Source organism: Lynx rufus, unplaced genomic scaffold, assembly GCF_022079265.1.
Source record: "Lynx rufus isolate CCGP_SWC_20201006 ecotype Redwood Valley unplaced genomic scaffold, mLynRuf1.p SCAF_1, whole genome shotgun sequence".
NCBI lineage: Eukaryota > Metazoa > Chordata > Mammalia > Carnivora > Felidae > Lynx > Lynx rufus.
The window spans coordinates 24,966,545-24,983,040 of NW_025814823.1; the positions used below are offsets into that span (position 1 = coordinate 24,966,545).

General features: G+C 38.9%; 1 protein-coding gene across 5 annotated transcripts in view; it reads left to right on the forward strand.

The window, feature by feature from the left end:
* ZC3H13 (zinc finger CCCH-type containing 13) overlaps window positions 1-16,496 on the forward strand; it is a 97,331-nt gene that overhangs the window by 70,888 nt on the left and 9,947 nt on the right. For all 5 annotated transcript variants that reach the window (XM_047079893.1, XM_047079896.1, XM_047079900.1 and 2 more), the window contains 6 exons: window positions 4,519-5,080; window positions 8,488-8,591; window positions 8,932-10,125; window positions 10,945-11,466; window positions 13,782-13,931; window positions 15,122-15,322. In XM_047079893.1, the coding sequence (XP_046935849.1) occupies window positions 4,519-5,080; window positions 8,488-8,591; window positions 8,932-10,125; window positions 10,945-11,466; window positions 13,782-13,931; window positions 15,122-15,322 (2,733 nt within the window). The remainder of the gene's footprint in view (window positions 1-4,518; window positions 5,081-8,487; window positions 8,592-8,931; window positions 10,126-10,944; window positions 11,467-13,781; window positions 13,932-15,121; window positions 15,323-16,496) is intronic.

Consider the following 16,496-nt stretch of genomic DNA (forward strand, 5'->3'; position numbering starts at 1 on the left):
TTGGGAGAATCGTTTTTGAAAAACCGTCATCCGTTTACTTTTTTAATGTATCTTTTAAGACTTCTGCTTGTTGACACATTTGAAACTATTATCTTCACTCATATGATCTTCCTTGTTTATTTGAGAGTATGTAAGTGGTTAGCCACCAGAGTACCTGTTTGGCAGCAGAGTGGGTACTGAGGTGCAGTAAGCGCTGGCACACTGCAAGAACTGAGGCTCCCTGCTGAATGTCTCTCGCCTTAACCTAATGGCTTATACCCCTTCGAAGAATGTAGATGCTTGGGGGCCAGTCTAGGCGTTTCTGATTTAGGAGCTACTTAAACTTTCTCACCCCGGTATCCTGGCCACTCACTCGTTAGTTGTAATAATAAAGTCTTAGAGGGCTGTCAAAAGAACAGGGCGGGGAAAAGATGATGATAGGGCTGGGGGTTGTTCGAAGAAACATTTTTTGCATGTTCCTTCTTGAGAACCTGTAATACTTGGCTTTGGCTAATTTTATGTTCTTGTATATCTTAAGCTAAAAATTCTGGCGTATCTTAAGCTAAAACTTAAGCTTAAAAATCTTGTATATCTGTATCAGATTCTACTCTATTAGATTTACTCTCTTAAATCAGTTTTGCAACAAGATTACCAGAAGTCATTTAGGAAGGGTTATAAGGACTTTCTTTAACAAGCTTTTATTGTCCGTATATATTAGGGCGTTTTAAACTCTAAAATCTTATGAAGGTCTTGCTAACTTTGGCTGGTTACTAAAGTAAGGTTTGCTATAATGCTGAGATTAATACAGTACAAAACTTGAAGGGGTAGGAAATTGAATAATGATGCTTCATAGTGGACTGAATCGCAAAGGTAATAGTGTATGTTGATATGGGCAGTGATGAGAGAACAAAGTCACTAAGACACCAGGTACTTTGGGAGTATGGATGAGATCAGACTTGGTTGATTTGAGTTTGTTAGGGCAAGCCTAATGCATTTGGGTTAAAAGATGTGTAGGGCTTCCTTAGTTACAGATGAGGCTGGAGTTTATATGTTGTGTGTTGATACCTGAAATTCTATCTTCCCTAATGCTGATTCACCTCTGTTTAATCTAATGCCATGTCCTCGTAATGCTATGCTTTTTTAATATCTCTTCTCCCCCCACCCCCCCCCCAGTTTGATATCTGAGCTCAGGGTTTTTTTCATCTTATTCCTGAATTCAGTAGTACAATTTGGTTTCAATCTTAGCTTTATTTCTCAACCATCCATGTATTGAGTTTCCAGGAATTTTGATAGTTGCTTTATATATATGTGCCCCGACTTAATATCTTTTACAATATTAAGTCAGAGAATATATATAAAATATTCTTTACAATCCTTTTATCTTTATAATATTCCTGTGAGTGGAGATATGATAAGAGAATTCATGTTTCATAACTTAGGGGATTTGGGCTAAGAGAAGGATAGTGATTTTCCATTATTACAGAGACGTAAGTTTTCCAGCTATAATTCAAACTCGTATCTTCTGATTGCAAGTCCTGTTCTCTTTTTGTTTTACTTTACTGTAACTACTTCATTAAATACCAGTTGTGTGATTAAAATAGAACTGTATTTTTGAGGTTACTGACATATTCTACCATGTTTTTTGAGAGCTCATGCACTTCTGCTAGGGTCCTTCAAGTAAAGTAGTTCTTGTCCTTGTAGAACTTCACGGGAGGGAAGATACCACCCCTGTTCCTCCAAAAGAGAAATGACTATTGAGTGCAATCAAGGAAACAAAGAAGGGGCCTAGATAGAAATAAAGGATAAGAGAGGGACCTACTTCAGATGGTTTATGAAAAATTTGAGATGACATTTATGCAGATGCATAAATGCAAGAGAAGCTAGCATTGCGGAGATTGAGGGTAAAAACATTCCGTGCAGCAGGAAGAGTATGTGCCAGTTCCCCAAGAGGGAAAATATCTTAATATGTCCTAGAGTTTGAAAGAAGACCAATGTGACCTGGGTATGATGAGCAGTAGGGAGAGTGATAGACGTTGAGGGTGGAGATGTGCCCAGGCACCTTGTTCTGTGCTCAGGAGTTTCCGTCTTCCCTTTAGTTCTTCATGAGCTGATTAGGGCACAAATAGGCAATTGAAGGGGGATGAATGCTGCCACTATATGAAGTTCTGTGAGACAACAAAGCAGCACAGAGAGTTGTGAGGAAATCCAGAAAGCTCCCTAAGGAGTTTGCTAGAAGGAACAGTGGAAGAAACACTTTGCAGGGAGAGGGTATAGTATGTGCAAACACGTAGGACTAAAAGAAACATATGCTTTTGGAGCAGTAATGAATTCTGATGTTGGAGTAGAGGTATATGCCATAATTGGTAGGGAAGGAAGGAAGCTAGTAGAAAGGATTGGTGAGAGACAATGGGCCAAGTTCTACATAGCCTAATAAATCAGGCTAAAATTTTTTATTTAATTGCTTTTCACTGCCTACAAGACCACTCTTTTTAAGCAGTTGGAAAAAATAGTTTTCATGAAAAAAGTATAAGCGAGTCTGGGGAAGGATACCAACCAGTTAGACAGACTGTTGGTGACATAGACATGTAACAGGTGATCAGAGTTTGTGTTAATAATATTAACTGTAGGGATGGAGAGAGGAAAGGGAATAAAGAAATATTTTGAGAGTGAAATTGATAGGACTTAGATAACTCAGAGATGCCGGGTTTCATGAATGGGTATGTCATTCATTAAGATAAATATATGAAGAGAATCACATCTTTGGTGAACACATTTTGGGGAAAAGATAGGAAAAATAATTTAGATACATTAAAGTGGTGTTCTTATATCCTTTTCATTTTCTTTGAAGTAAGGGACATTGTCATTTTGGTTGGGGAAAACAGTTTTTATCTGTCAGAGAAGAGTGCATAAAACTGTCTGTTCTCTGACATTGGTATAATCGGAAATTTCAAGTATGAATTACTACAAGTTGCAGTATTGAATTTCAGGTTGTTTTGTAATCGTTGTGACATTAGTATGACCCCTAAGCCAGGAACTCAGACGGTCTAAGACCATAAATATGTGGCATTTGGGGAATCAAGGGTGCACAGTAGAACCATTTTAAGTTGGTTTCAGCAAAAGTGAAAAAGAGTTTAAGAGAACTGCCTTATAGTCCTGATGTCCTAATAAATCTGCCATCTCTGTGACTTTGGCTAGTCAACTTCTGGACCATAATTTCTGTGTTTTTAAGAAGGAAAGGGCTGGAGAAGGTTTTGTTTTGTTTCAGCTTTAAAATTCTATGAACTTCTGTATTGATCTGTTACCTCTAAAGAGCAAATGTCCATAATTCTTATCTTTTTTGTCTGTGATAAGACAGGATATTCAAATTACTACATTGAACCTTTCCCTGGAAATATCCTAAAGTTATTCTGCTTAATAAGTTGATGCTAGATATTCCACTTGCAAACCTGTTGACCATACGGCAGTATGACCTTTATGACTAACCCATAAACATTATTACATAATATGAAAATAGAAACATCACAGTACCCTAGACTGTGCCACAATAAACTACTTCCAAAATTGCTAGCTCTGTGGAAAAGTTAACACCATTTTCTTATACATTTTTTGATCCCAGACTAATTTCCTGCTCAACTGGGCATTTGGGCAGCATGTATTCATTTTCTCTGTGTTTATATGATTTATGTACTGGAAAAAAAAATACATATATATATATATACACACACATATATGTGTGTGTGTGTGTATATATGTTTATATATATATATATGTGTGTATATATATATATATAATGTGATGAGATTATCAGTTAACATTTTTAAGAAAACAGCTCTTCATCTGAGTGGTCAGTTATATGATTGAATAAAACTTTTAACCTAGTATAAATATATATCGCTAATACGAAACACTTTATATTTGACTACTTCAAGATTGCTAAGCATCAGTACCCTTAATATTCTAGTTTATGATAAATTGATATTGCAGCAACAATTATTGACAGATGTTTTGTTCTACTATATTTTCCTCACATAATAGCTGCACTTTGATGTGTATATATTTTAGCCTGAAATTAGAGGTGTGACTTACGAGGGAAATTTTTTTTTTCCTTCAGCTCCTATGTTCTACACCTCCTGCTGCCCCTATCCTTTGCCACCAGTGTTCTCAGGTCCTGCTGGGGGGACAGAGAAGATCAGAGGTGAAGGGTAGAGATGGCAGAAAGTGGGGTTGGAGCAGTGGGCTGGAGGTAGGGTAGGGAGCATGCAGAGAAAGATCAAAGGTGGATCAGCGGGTGGTGGGAGGGGGGTTGTTGGGGAGCAGAAAACATGTTAGTTAGAGGGCAAATAAAACTTACCTCTAAGAAAAAAAATTTGTAAACATCTAGGGGTGATTTTTTGGATGATTAATTTAAAAGTAAATGTAATAACCTGATTTGTTGCCAGCGTGACCCTATACACAGATAAAATTTAAAATTTGCCGTGCTGTCTTACCAATAGGTTATCTGTCAAGTTAATCACTGACAAAACTTGATTTTCATTGTAGATCAAAGACCAAGCTCACCAATTCGACATCAGGGAAGGAATGACGAGCTTGAGCGTGATGAAAGAAGAGAGGAACGAAGAGTAGACAGAGTGGAGGATAGAAGAGACGAAAGGGCTAGAGAAAGAGACAGGGAGCGAGAGCGAGACCGAGAGCGCGAGAGGGAGAGGGAGCGTGAGCGGGATCGGGAAAGAGAGAAGGAGAGAGAACTAGAGAGAGAGCGTGCCAGAGAGCGGGAGAGAGAAAGAGAAAGAGAAAAGGAGAGGGACCGCGAAAGAGAGCGAGATCGTGACCATGATCGAGAGAGGGAGAGAGAGAGGGAACGAGATAGGGAAAAAGAGCGGGAGCGAGAAAGAGAAGAGCGGGAGAGAGAGAGAGAGCGAGAACGGGAGAGGGAGAGAGAGCGAGAGCGGGAACGAGAGAGAGCGAGGGAAAGAGATAAAGAACGAGAGCGTCAGAGGGATTGGGAAGACAAAGACAAAGGACGAGATGACCGCAGAGAAAAGCGGGAAGATACCCGAGAAGACCGGAATCCCAGAGATGGACACGATGAGAGAAAGTCCAAGTAAGAATGGGAATGGATCTGTTTTTTAAAGTTACATTTCAGTAGAGTTGAAAACATCTCATTTTCATGAAATTTTCATCGTAATTCTTTTCCCTCTCTCCATTTTCCTGGATTTTAACTTTATTAATACATACTTGGTGTTTAAAGTCTTTTGAATTGTCCAGGAAGAAAAACACTTTCTCATTCTATTTCTGTAGCCATGGATATAATTAATCACTCTTGTTTTCTGTGCCATTTTTGATGGCATATTGGCTTGTTCGACTTCTGTCGACTTGTTTTTAACAGGAATGCAACCTAAAAGTGGTAAAATCAGTGAACCTATCTCTCATCAAACCCACTTAAAACTAGTTAATGGAGTTGGCAAGTCACCAAAAAATAGCGACTGTGCCATATCTGATAATCCTTCGTGAGTTTTAGGTACTTATAACTCTGGAGTCACTACCTCCAGTGACAAGCATTCACAGGGTCTTAAAACTGAAGGAAGTCCTGCAACCACTGAAGAGAGATACAGACTTGACCTATCTTGAGCTATGGAGTTATAGTAGATTATTGGGATCAAAAGATGTGTTCTCATAGGGGCGCCTGGATTGGCTCAGTCGGTTAGGCGGCCGACTTTGGCTCAGGTCATGATCTCATGGTTCGTGGGTTCGAGCCCCACGTCGGGCTCTGTGCTGACAGCTCGGAGCCTGGAGCCTGCTTCGGAGTCTCTGTGACAGAGACTCTGTCTCTGTCTCTCAAGAAATAAATTAATTAATTAAAAAAAAAAAAAAAGATGTGTTCCCATCTTCTCATGTATCTGAGGACAGTTTCTCTTTTTTTCTTTTTCTCCCCTCCCCCCTGCCCCCCCCCCCCAAAAAAAAGGATTGCTCAGATATCTGGGAAGTCCATGGTTAGAGTTCATTTGTTCTGATGTGACTATGTTCAGACTTTGAAACAATGTATCAGGAATCCTGTCTGTCCATTTCTCCACTGTTTTCTTCTGTGTGAGTTCTAGTCTGGAAAGGTTTTCTCCAGATGGTGGCTAAGATGGCTTGAGTGTATGCCTGTCAGCTTCACAGCCCTCTATGTATGTTGGGACTCTCATCAGTTGAGGAATAGACAAAGGGAGCTAAATCACTGTAGCCATGAGAATTTTGGACTCTGATTGGTCAGTTTTGAGGTTTCATGGACATAAAACCAACCAAGCTTATTGGAGTTAACTGCCTTGTTTTTTTTTTGTTTTTTTTTTTTCCTTTTTAATACCAGCTGGGATAAAGGGTATGGTTAAGTTTGCTAAAACAAACTGGAAATAATTTATATATTCAGTTCCATTGCTTCTGCTTCTAGCTCATGTGAATTATGGTGAATACAGCTCCCTGCTTTCTGCTGTTTTTCATCATTGCTGTTGTAGATTATGACTGTGGACAAAGAACAAAGCACAGAAGTGGAGGCTGCTTCTATTAGGTCTTGGCTTCCCTTCAATCTGCAGCCGGGGTTTTCTGTAGTTCACATCCACTGGCTTCCCTTTCCCCATTAATAAATAATCTTACATTAACATAAAATTCAGATACTGTTTTTAACACATGTAGGCATACAATACATATTTCTCTGACCTCCTTAAAGTCTCTAAGATGAAAATTGTGAAATCTTTGTTATTTATCTATTACGCAGTCCTGTGCTTTGATTTCGTTTTTCCATGCTTCTGATCTCTGCTTACAGTAGCAAAACTTTCTTCTGGTTTTTCATGGTTGGACAATCCAAACGTTGCAAGGATCCCACAAACTTAGGAGTCAAACAGCTCTATAACGATAACTGTATGAGATTAATATCTTGATGTTTTTATCAATTGTATTGTCATCTCAGTAGTTGAATTTACCCAAAACTTTTTTTTAACCCCTATTATGCAGGTTTTGTTTGCTGACTTGCCATACTATTTATTTTACTCTTAATTTTATTTCTATAGATACTTCCTAGAAATTAAAGTTATTTTTTTTGTACATTTTAATTATTGGCTTTATTTCGATATACCAGTTACCTCTTGCTATGCGAAAACCACACATAAAGTTAGTAGTTTAAAACAAGAGGCGGTCATCTCATCATTCTGTGGATTAGCACTTTGGGCTGGGCTCAGCAGAGCAGTTCTGCTGATCTTACTTGGGGTCACTCATGTTTCTGAGGTGGGTCTGGCAGTTCACCTGTGTCTGGATGACCCAAACTGGCCTCACTCTTCATGCCTGGCATTTAGTGCTGGCTGCTGTTTCGGGCATCTCATTTCTCCTCCACACGACCTTTCATTCTCCAATAGTCTAAACTCTCCATATAATGATAGAAACATGCCAAGAGGTCAAAAGCAGAAGCTGCAATGCATCTTGAGTCCTGATTTTCCAAACTTACACTCTGTCACTTTCACCACATCCTCTTGTCATAGCAAGTCTGTGGGCCAGCCCAGATTCAAAGAATGGGAGAATAGATGGCCTAATGATAGCAGGAGCTTTGGATAGGGAACTGTACGAACTTGAGCCTGGAAGTTGTCACACTAATCTCTTTTTTTTCCGAAACCCTGGTTACTCATTTATGTAAATGAGCCGTGAGGGAGATATGTGTGCTGCAGTATGTTTCATAACTTTTGACCACAGTATTTATAAACGGTGGTTTAAAAAAAAACGTAGTCAAAATTTAATGACAATACAGGAAAACACTAGAATAATTTAAGTACCAGAGATATAAATCACTAGTCATTTAATGTTTAACTTAAAGAATAAGAAATATAGTGAACATTTTAATTATTTTATTAATTTGCCACCAAGCAAGTGATTTAGTTTTAAGAAAAGGGAAGGAACCAATTTTACAGTGTACTCACAACATAACTAGCACTAGGCTTATGATAAAACTAATTTATTCCTAAGTGCAATTTTACAAGATGGACCCTGGTTTTTTCCCACCATTTTCAGATGAGAAAGCTAAGGTTCAGTGATTTCAGGGAACTTCCTAAGGTTACCTAATAGGTAACATGGCTGTAAGTTGCATTCATATCTTTTTGACTCCAAAGCAGATGCTGATTTTCTCATTTGGCTTCCCAGCATAAAGTATTTCTTTATCATAAAAGATAAAATTAACGAGTAAGTTTTAGTAGACGGTACATTAATTCCTCCCTTGTATGTTACCACCATGCAATTATTAAATCTGGCGATTTGATGAAGAAAGACCTGTTGTCCTGTGTTTTAAATCACAATTGTACGTCTTAACAAACGAAGTGAAGAATTTTATTCAAGATGCATGCTGAACACCTTTTATATGATATAGCTCTCACAGTATTGCTCTCTTACAATTATATTTTGTAGTTACAGTAAAGAAATAATACTGAAAACTAGTAAAGAAATCTCTTTTTCATCCTCTGGAATTTTATAAACTATATTTGTCCTATTTAGGAAGCGCTATAGAAATGAAGGGAGTCCTAGCCCTCGTCAGTCACCTAAGCGCCGGCGAGAACATTCTCCCGACAGTGACACCTACAACAGTGGAGATGATAAAAGTAAGCAGAATCTGTTTTCTGTGTTTCTGTATCCACATTCCTTTGTAACCATGAGACCATTCTTTGGCATTAACAGGAAACGATGAAGTGAGATTTAAAATTTTTCTTGTTCTGCTGCCTCTGAATATCTCATGTGACTAAAGTATACGTTAGGAATACAGTTACTTTATCGTAGGGGCACGGTCATCTCCTGTTGGGAGTAAGTCCATATTTTTAGTGAAATTATTGCCATTTTTAAAGTTTTAAAATGGAAAGTGAGAGGCTGGGCTATTATTATTTCTGTGTAAATGCAACGTTGTTTACCTGGTGAAAGTGTGATTGCTTTCATCTTTTTGTATAGATGAAAAACATAGACTCTTGAGCCAGGTTGTACGACCTCAAGAGTCTCGTTCTCTCAGTCCATCACACCTTCCAGAAGACAGGCAGGGTAGATGGAAAGAGGAAGATCGTAAGCTGGAAAGAAAAGAGAGTTCAAGGCGCTATGAAGAGCAGGAGCTTAAAGAGAAAGTTTCTTCTGTAGATAAACAGAGAGAACAGACAGAAATCCCGGAAAGCTCAAGAACTCGCCCACAAGACATGATGGGACACCACCCGTCTGACGAGCGAGACGCATCTGATCGAGCTCATGATGAGAACAAGAAAAAAGCCAAAATTCAGAAGAAACCTGTTAAGAAAAAGAAGGAGGAGGATGTTGGGTTAGAGAGGGGTAACACAGAGACAGCATCTGAAGACGGTCAAGTATTTTCACCAAAAAAAGGCCAGAAGAAGAAAAGTATAGAGAAGAAACGTAAGAAATCCAAAGGCGATTCTGATATTTCTGATGAAGAAGCCGTCCTGCAGAGTAAGAAGAAGAGAGGCCCGCGGACTCCCCCTCTAACAGCCAAAGAGGAATTGGTTGACATGGCCAATGGTAAGGATGGCGGTCTGGAGGAGTCTCAGAAAAAGGAAGATACGGCGTTCAGCGACTGGTCTGACGAGGACGTGCCTGACCGGGCGGAGGTGGCGGAGCCGGAGCGCGCCGCCACGGCTGCCACTCCCGGAAGGACTCCTTCTCCGTCCTCTCTTCCTCCCCCTCCGCCTCCCGCGGCTGCCGCTTCTACCACCGCCTCTGCTACTCTCTCCTCTTCTGCCTCCGCCGCCTTCAGCGCGTCCGCCACCAGCGTTTCCTCGTCTGCCGCTGCCGCCAACAGCACCGGTGAAGACTCGCACAGGAAGTGCCATAGAACCCGCGCCGAGAAAGTAGAGGCGCCGCACGTCACTATAGAAGATGCGCCGCATCGCAAGCCGCTGGATCAAAAGAGGAGCAGCAGCCTCGGCAGCAATCGCAGCAATCGGAGCCATACATCTGGGCGTCTCCGCTCCCCGTCCAATGATTCTGCCCATCGAAGTGGGGATGACCAAAGTGGTCGAAAGAGAGTACTGCATAGTGGCTCGAGAGATAGAGAGAAAACAAAAAGTCTGGAGATCACAGGAGAGAGGAAATCTAGGATTGATCAGTTAAAGCGTGGAGAGCCCAGTCGAAGTACTTCTTCAGGTAATAAAATTGAATTCTAATCTAGCCAGTGCTTCCTGGCTTAGTGTATTTTATACACTTTTCTCTTTTATACAAATTGTAACTTTAACGTAAATGAGACATTGGTTACATTATATATACCGCCTTGAATTTTAAGAAACTTCAAAGCTTAACCATGCCACCAGAATGTTACCTGTTAGGACATTAACACTGACATTATTATAATAGAGGTACATTGAGTGACGTCCATCAGTTTGATATCAGGATGTTAGCAGTATATCTTGGCAGAGGGCTCAGTATTCAAGTTCCTTACTGATGCTTGAAATTTTAACCTTCCTGCTCTTCCTCCTGCAGCCAGTGCTTTTTCTTTTGACCACAGAAAATAAGATAGGGGATAGGAAGAGGTCAGATGATGAAGTGATCAGTTCCGTTAATGCTTACCCATTTTATGTATGTATTTCTTGGAAGATACTTTGTGGTTATAGTGGAAAATTACATGTTCCCTTGCCTTTTACATATTTTAATTAGCACTTTACAATTTTTCCTTAAAATGAGTTTCTTGAATAATTGGGACTATGGAAACATCAAATGTAAGTTTTAAAGGACCCTAAAATGAAGCATTTTTTTTTTCTTTCTTTCTTTCCCTTCTCCCTCCCTCCCTCCCTCCCTCCCTCCCTTCCTTCCTCTCCCTTTTTCTTTGCTTCTCTTTTTCTTCAATTGAAGTAGAGTTGACATACAGTGTTAGTTTCAGGTGCATAACACAGTGATTTGATACAAGTATGGCGGCAATGAAGCATTTTATTTCTTACCTTGTGTAAATTCTTTGTATATTTATTTTAGATCGCCAGGATTCAAGGAGCCATAGTTCAAGAAGAAGTTCTCCTGAATCAGATCGACAGGTCCATTCAAGATCCGGGTCGTTTGATAGCAGAGATAGGCTTCAAGAACGTGATCGATATGAGCATGATAGAGACCGGGACAGAGAGAGGAGAGACACAAGACAGAGAGAATGGGACCGAGATGCTGATAAAGATTGGCCACGGAACAGGGACCGAGATAGATTACGGGAACGAGAGAGAGAACGAGACAAACGGAGAGATTTGGACAGGGAAAGAGAGAGACTAATTCCTGATTCTATGGAAAGGGACAGGGACAGAGACAGAGACAGAACTTTTGAGAGTTCTTCTCAAATAGAGTCTGTAAAACGCAGTGAAGCAAAACTGGAGAGTGAACATGAAAGAGACCTAGAAGGCACTTCCCGAGACTGTCTTGCTTTGGATAAAGAAAAAATGGATAAAGATCTAGGATCTGTGCAGGGATTTGAAGATCTAAACAAAGCGGAGAGAACTGAGAGTGTGGAAGGTGAGTGCCTTGTTGTCTGTTATCTGCTCCATTCCTTTTCAGATTTCATAGGAAATAAAATATTTTCTTGTGAAGGTGTTCTGATATGCATAAGGAAAAGCCCTGTGATATTTCAAAAATGTGGTCCCCTGATTTGTACTATCATGGTATACTTGGTTCAGATTCACCTGAATGAAATAAAAGGTAGATGCGGTAAAAAATAGTTATCACCTTCTTTTCTTAGATATTTAAAAAAAAAAATCATAAAAATGGAAGTTATTTCTTCGTTCAGAGACAGATTCAAATAACTCTTAGTGATTCTGTTTTCCAGGGCAGTTGAGAACAAATACACGAAACAGTCAACACTCCCTGAAAATGCATTTCCCCTTTGGCCCACTAAGAGCCAGCCTCAGCTGTGGGGAACATCATTGTTCACTGCCTCCACTCTCTTCTTTACCCCCAGTCTCGTACAGACCACTCATGCCTCTGAATTCTCTCAGTGCACTGCCCTCCAGCCTTCTTTGTGCTGCCTCTTCCCTTTGCTTGGTAGATGTTTGCCCTCTTATCTTCCCTTATTCAGACTTCATTTCCCAGTCTGCGCATCATTTCCTCCGTGAAGCCTTCTCTGCTAACGGTACTTATTCAGGTTGCCATAGCACCTTGTCTATATGTCTTTTATAGCATCCCCACGCTGTATTACAATTATTTTTCCTTGGTTTTGTCCCCACTATACTCTACTCCTTTGTTAGGGACCATAGCTTTTCATTTCTTTATCATCAGGACTATAGCAAGGATGCAGTAAATGGTTGATGAATGAAAATATGTTCTGCCTGTGCCTATATATACCCACGTCTTATTCTTTGGTGAATTATATAGGCTAGCTTAACAAGAGTAATGGCTTCCCTGAAAATTGTCCTGGAAATTCTGCCTCCTTGGGATTGTCCAGTTCTGGTACCAGTGCTTAACACCATTGTTCTGACATCAAGCCCTCAAGAAACTTCTAGGATACTTATATATAAGCAGCAGTTATTTCACTATTCTTTTTATTTGTTGTATTATAACATTGGGCCTAGAGTAAATGCACATTCTTTTGAAACTATAAACATCTTTACTATCTCTTGGTTATCTGATCAGATATGTTCCAATACAGCATCTGTTATATTTTTTTCTACTTGACAAAAACATTTCTATCTGTTTCCTCACATTATGTTTTCATCTCAATTTTGAGTATAAATAGCCTCAAATCCTGAGCCATAGTACTAATGGAGGTATAACCTTGGAGTGTAATTGAATATAATTGAACAAATCATAGTAACTCTCTTGTGATTGGAGTCAGTGCCCCTCATCCCTAAAATACAGCATTCACTGGTTGTGATCACACATAACATAGCATCGAAATTTATAGGTGAATTACCTACTGTGAGATGAAAATTTTTATTCACCTAAAGTAGGAAAATGAGTGGGATAAACTTGAAAAAATACAAATCCTATTATATGCTTTTATGCTTAGATGTATATTGGTAAAATGAAGTCATTAAAGTTGATTACCTTCGAAGTGAATTGGGAGATTATTCTAGAACATAATAGAAAATTATAGAATGACCAGAAACATCTCATAGTTTATTATATTTTATTTGCTGCAAATTTATACCTGTAAAGCATACTGTTGCATTTTGCTAACCTAGTGTTGTAAACTCAGTAAAGTGTGTGGATAACTGATTAGAAATATTAAACATACTCTGTAGTTTCAGGGTACTTTTCAGTTCACAGCTAACTCACTGGGTGACAAAGCCTAACCTAAGTAATTGAGAAAGATTGGTAAGATAAATATATGCTAGTGGTACCAGCAAAATATTTTTAAATTTCTTACAGCATTCTCTTTAAAATTGAGTTGGGATAGGGAGATGAATTGGGAGGTAGAGGGAGAATCAGCGGCAATTTTTCAAATAAATGTAATTAATAAGTTTACAAGTCTTTTAAATTAATGACTTTATTTAAGTAAAGAAATTACTACATCCTTTTGAAGTTAGTAAATTTGTCTGGATTTACTTCAAGTTTTATTATAAAAACATTAACATACAGAAGCAAAATTAATAAGTTAGCGGTACCTTTTGTCAGATTTTAATTGTAATCTTATAACTTGTTTCGGTATTGCTGTTTTTACTGTGTTCTTGCGCTTAAAATTTAATTTTCCTTTTGGAATATTAAGAAATGTAGTTTTCTAAGGAAAAAAACACTCTTCAAATATTTTAGTGTGCACAGCCTCTTCCTCTTTGGTTTCACTTAAATGTCCCTCCCGTGTGCTCTTTGACATGAGATAAATCTTTCCGAAACAGGAGATGACGAATCCAAGTTAGATGATGCACATTCATTGGGATCTGGTGCTGGAGAAGGATATGAGCCAATCAGTGATGATGAACTAGATGAAATTCTAGCAGGTGATGCTGAAAAGAGGGAAGACCAACAGGATGAGGAGAAGATGCCAGGTAATCATTTACAAAGGTGGTTGAACGTAAATCAGGTTGACCTGACTTTTGGTATTAAGGCATTGCTAAGTAATGAAAGGCAGAATTTTTCTTTCTATGTTTTATTTGAGACTGAAAGGCCAATACAATGAAAATCACAGTCTGTATGGTCAGCACACTTTTAAGTCGACATTGCCTACGAATTGGACAGGGTCTCTTTTAAAATAGTCAAATTCTAAGATTTCCGTTCCAGAAGTTGAAATTCATGTTATATAACTTGGAATCTAACCGAATACTGATTGCCCAGCAGTGTTCCGGATGGTAGATGTATGGTACGAAGCTTCACGGTTGTGGTGCCACAAGCCAACTTCTGAAACGGTCATTCAAAATTTATAATTGTTGAAATTACATTAATGCAAGATCTATATACCTCTGTCAATTTTCTCAACTCAGTAATTCTCTTCCCTTGTATAGTATAGAACCGTACACTCCGCCAGAGCTTATTCTGGTGACCACAGCCTGAAGCAACGTCCCAGTTTGTCTGCTTGTTGTAATTTGTTTGAGGGAGAGAGCCCACACGCGTGGGGGAAGAGGCAGACAGAGGGGGGGAAAGAGAATCAGTAGGCTCCAAGCCCAGAGCCCAGCGCGGGGCTGGATCTCACATGGTGGGATCAGGACCTGAGCTGAAATCAAGAGTCAGATGCTTAACCAACTGTACTACCTAGGCGCCCCGTTATAATTTTTTTTTTTTTAATCATAGTGAGGGTCTTTTGTTGGGGAATGTAAAAACGTTAAAATTTTATTTTGACTTAATTTGTTTTGTATTTCACAATTTTCTACTAATGTAGAAGGTACGTATATCTTTTTTATTATGTTATTAAATAGAACATTACTGTTCATTTTTTCAGTTGTCCCTTGTCAGTAGATGGATTATTTGTTCGCAGTATTAAGTTTGGAGGAATGCGCTTGGGTTTTGTTTGCTTGCCTGTTATCTTTTGGTGAGGTTTTTTTTTTTTTTTTTTTTACTGGAAAGGTCCTTAGATTCTAAATATTAGTCTTTATAGTAAAGCTCTCATTTTAAGACTGTTATTTTTCATTTAAAACACTTGTTACTTAATGCTTTCTATGTTTTGCAGTTTCTGTTTATCAAAAGATAACAAGAATGCTATTTCTTGATGTAAAAACAAAATCCCATTCTTAACTTTTTACAGATCCATTAGATGTGATAGATGTGGATTGGTCTGGTCTTATGCCAAAGCATCCAAAAGAACCACGAGAGCCTGGGGCTGCCCTCTTAAAATTCACACCTGGAGCTGTTATGCTAAGAGTGGGGATTTCTAAAAAGTTGGCAGGTTCCGAACTCTTCACCAAAGTCAAAGAAACTTGTCAGAGACTTTTAGAAAAACCCAAAGGTAATCCCATTCTACTTTGTGTAATGTCTGCTGCAACTTAATTGAGATGCCTTTGAAAAGGGTTCTTTGTTTTCACATAGCACTCCAAGTGTAGGAACTTTTTTTTTTTTTTTGAGGAATCACTTGATATTCAGTATTGTCAGAAATTTAAAAAGGAATTTTGACTCTGCAAATTAAAGCAAAAAGGTGCAGAAATAGCACAGTAAAGTTCTTAGTCGTGTTCCCAGAACTAACCAGAGCAGAGCCTGGAAAAGTGGGCTTCGTTCGTATCTAAACAAACTGGGTGTCAAGGCAACCCTTTCCCCTGGGAAATGGGGAGTTCTACCCATATGCAAATGCCTAGGTTGAGCCTTTAACAAAGGGGGTAGAAGCTTGGTGTCTGTGCCAGATAATCTGGATTCCTAAATAGGCACACACTTACCAGCTACTCTGTGTGTTAGTGTCACCATTTGTAAGCTGGGAATAGTTACCCCATCAACTTCATAAGATTGTTAGGAGCAGCAAATGAGGTTTAAGTAAAATACTAAGAATGATTCCTGACATGTGGTGACACTTAATAAATAGTGACTACTACTATTTAGTTTGAGAATAGTTTCATATTGATTTTAGACCTTATTGCAACAGCTTTTCATTACAACGGAAGGGGAATGACTGGGTGGTAAAAAGAAGGAAGAGATAAAATGTGAAATCAACGACATTTAATTTTATATCATGTTTGTGAGAGTAAAGGTTTAAAAATTAAGATTTTTACTAATACAAAAATGGAAAAAAAATGTTAATGTTTGAGAGCGAGAGCACGTGAGCAAGCGGGAGAGGGGCAGAGACAGAGGGGGAGAGAGATTCCCAAGCAGGCTCTGCACTGTCACAGCGGAGCCCAACATGGGGCTCCAACTCAGGAGCTATGAGATCATGACCTGAGCTGAAATCAAGAGGCAGGCATTTTAACTGACTGAGCCACCCAGGCTCCCTGAAAAAAATTGTTTTATTACTTTCATGTTTTTTCTTTCAACTGTTAGCATAAGCAGCAAAAGTCTTGATTTTAACACGTCCCAATAAATATAGAATGAAACATATGCGTGAAACATATAAATTATTATGATTGTGAATATGTGTTAATTTGACAAATGACTAAACTCCTAGGTTCCTGCCCCCGCTCTTTCTGCCTTGTTTGGTT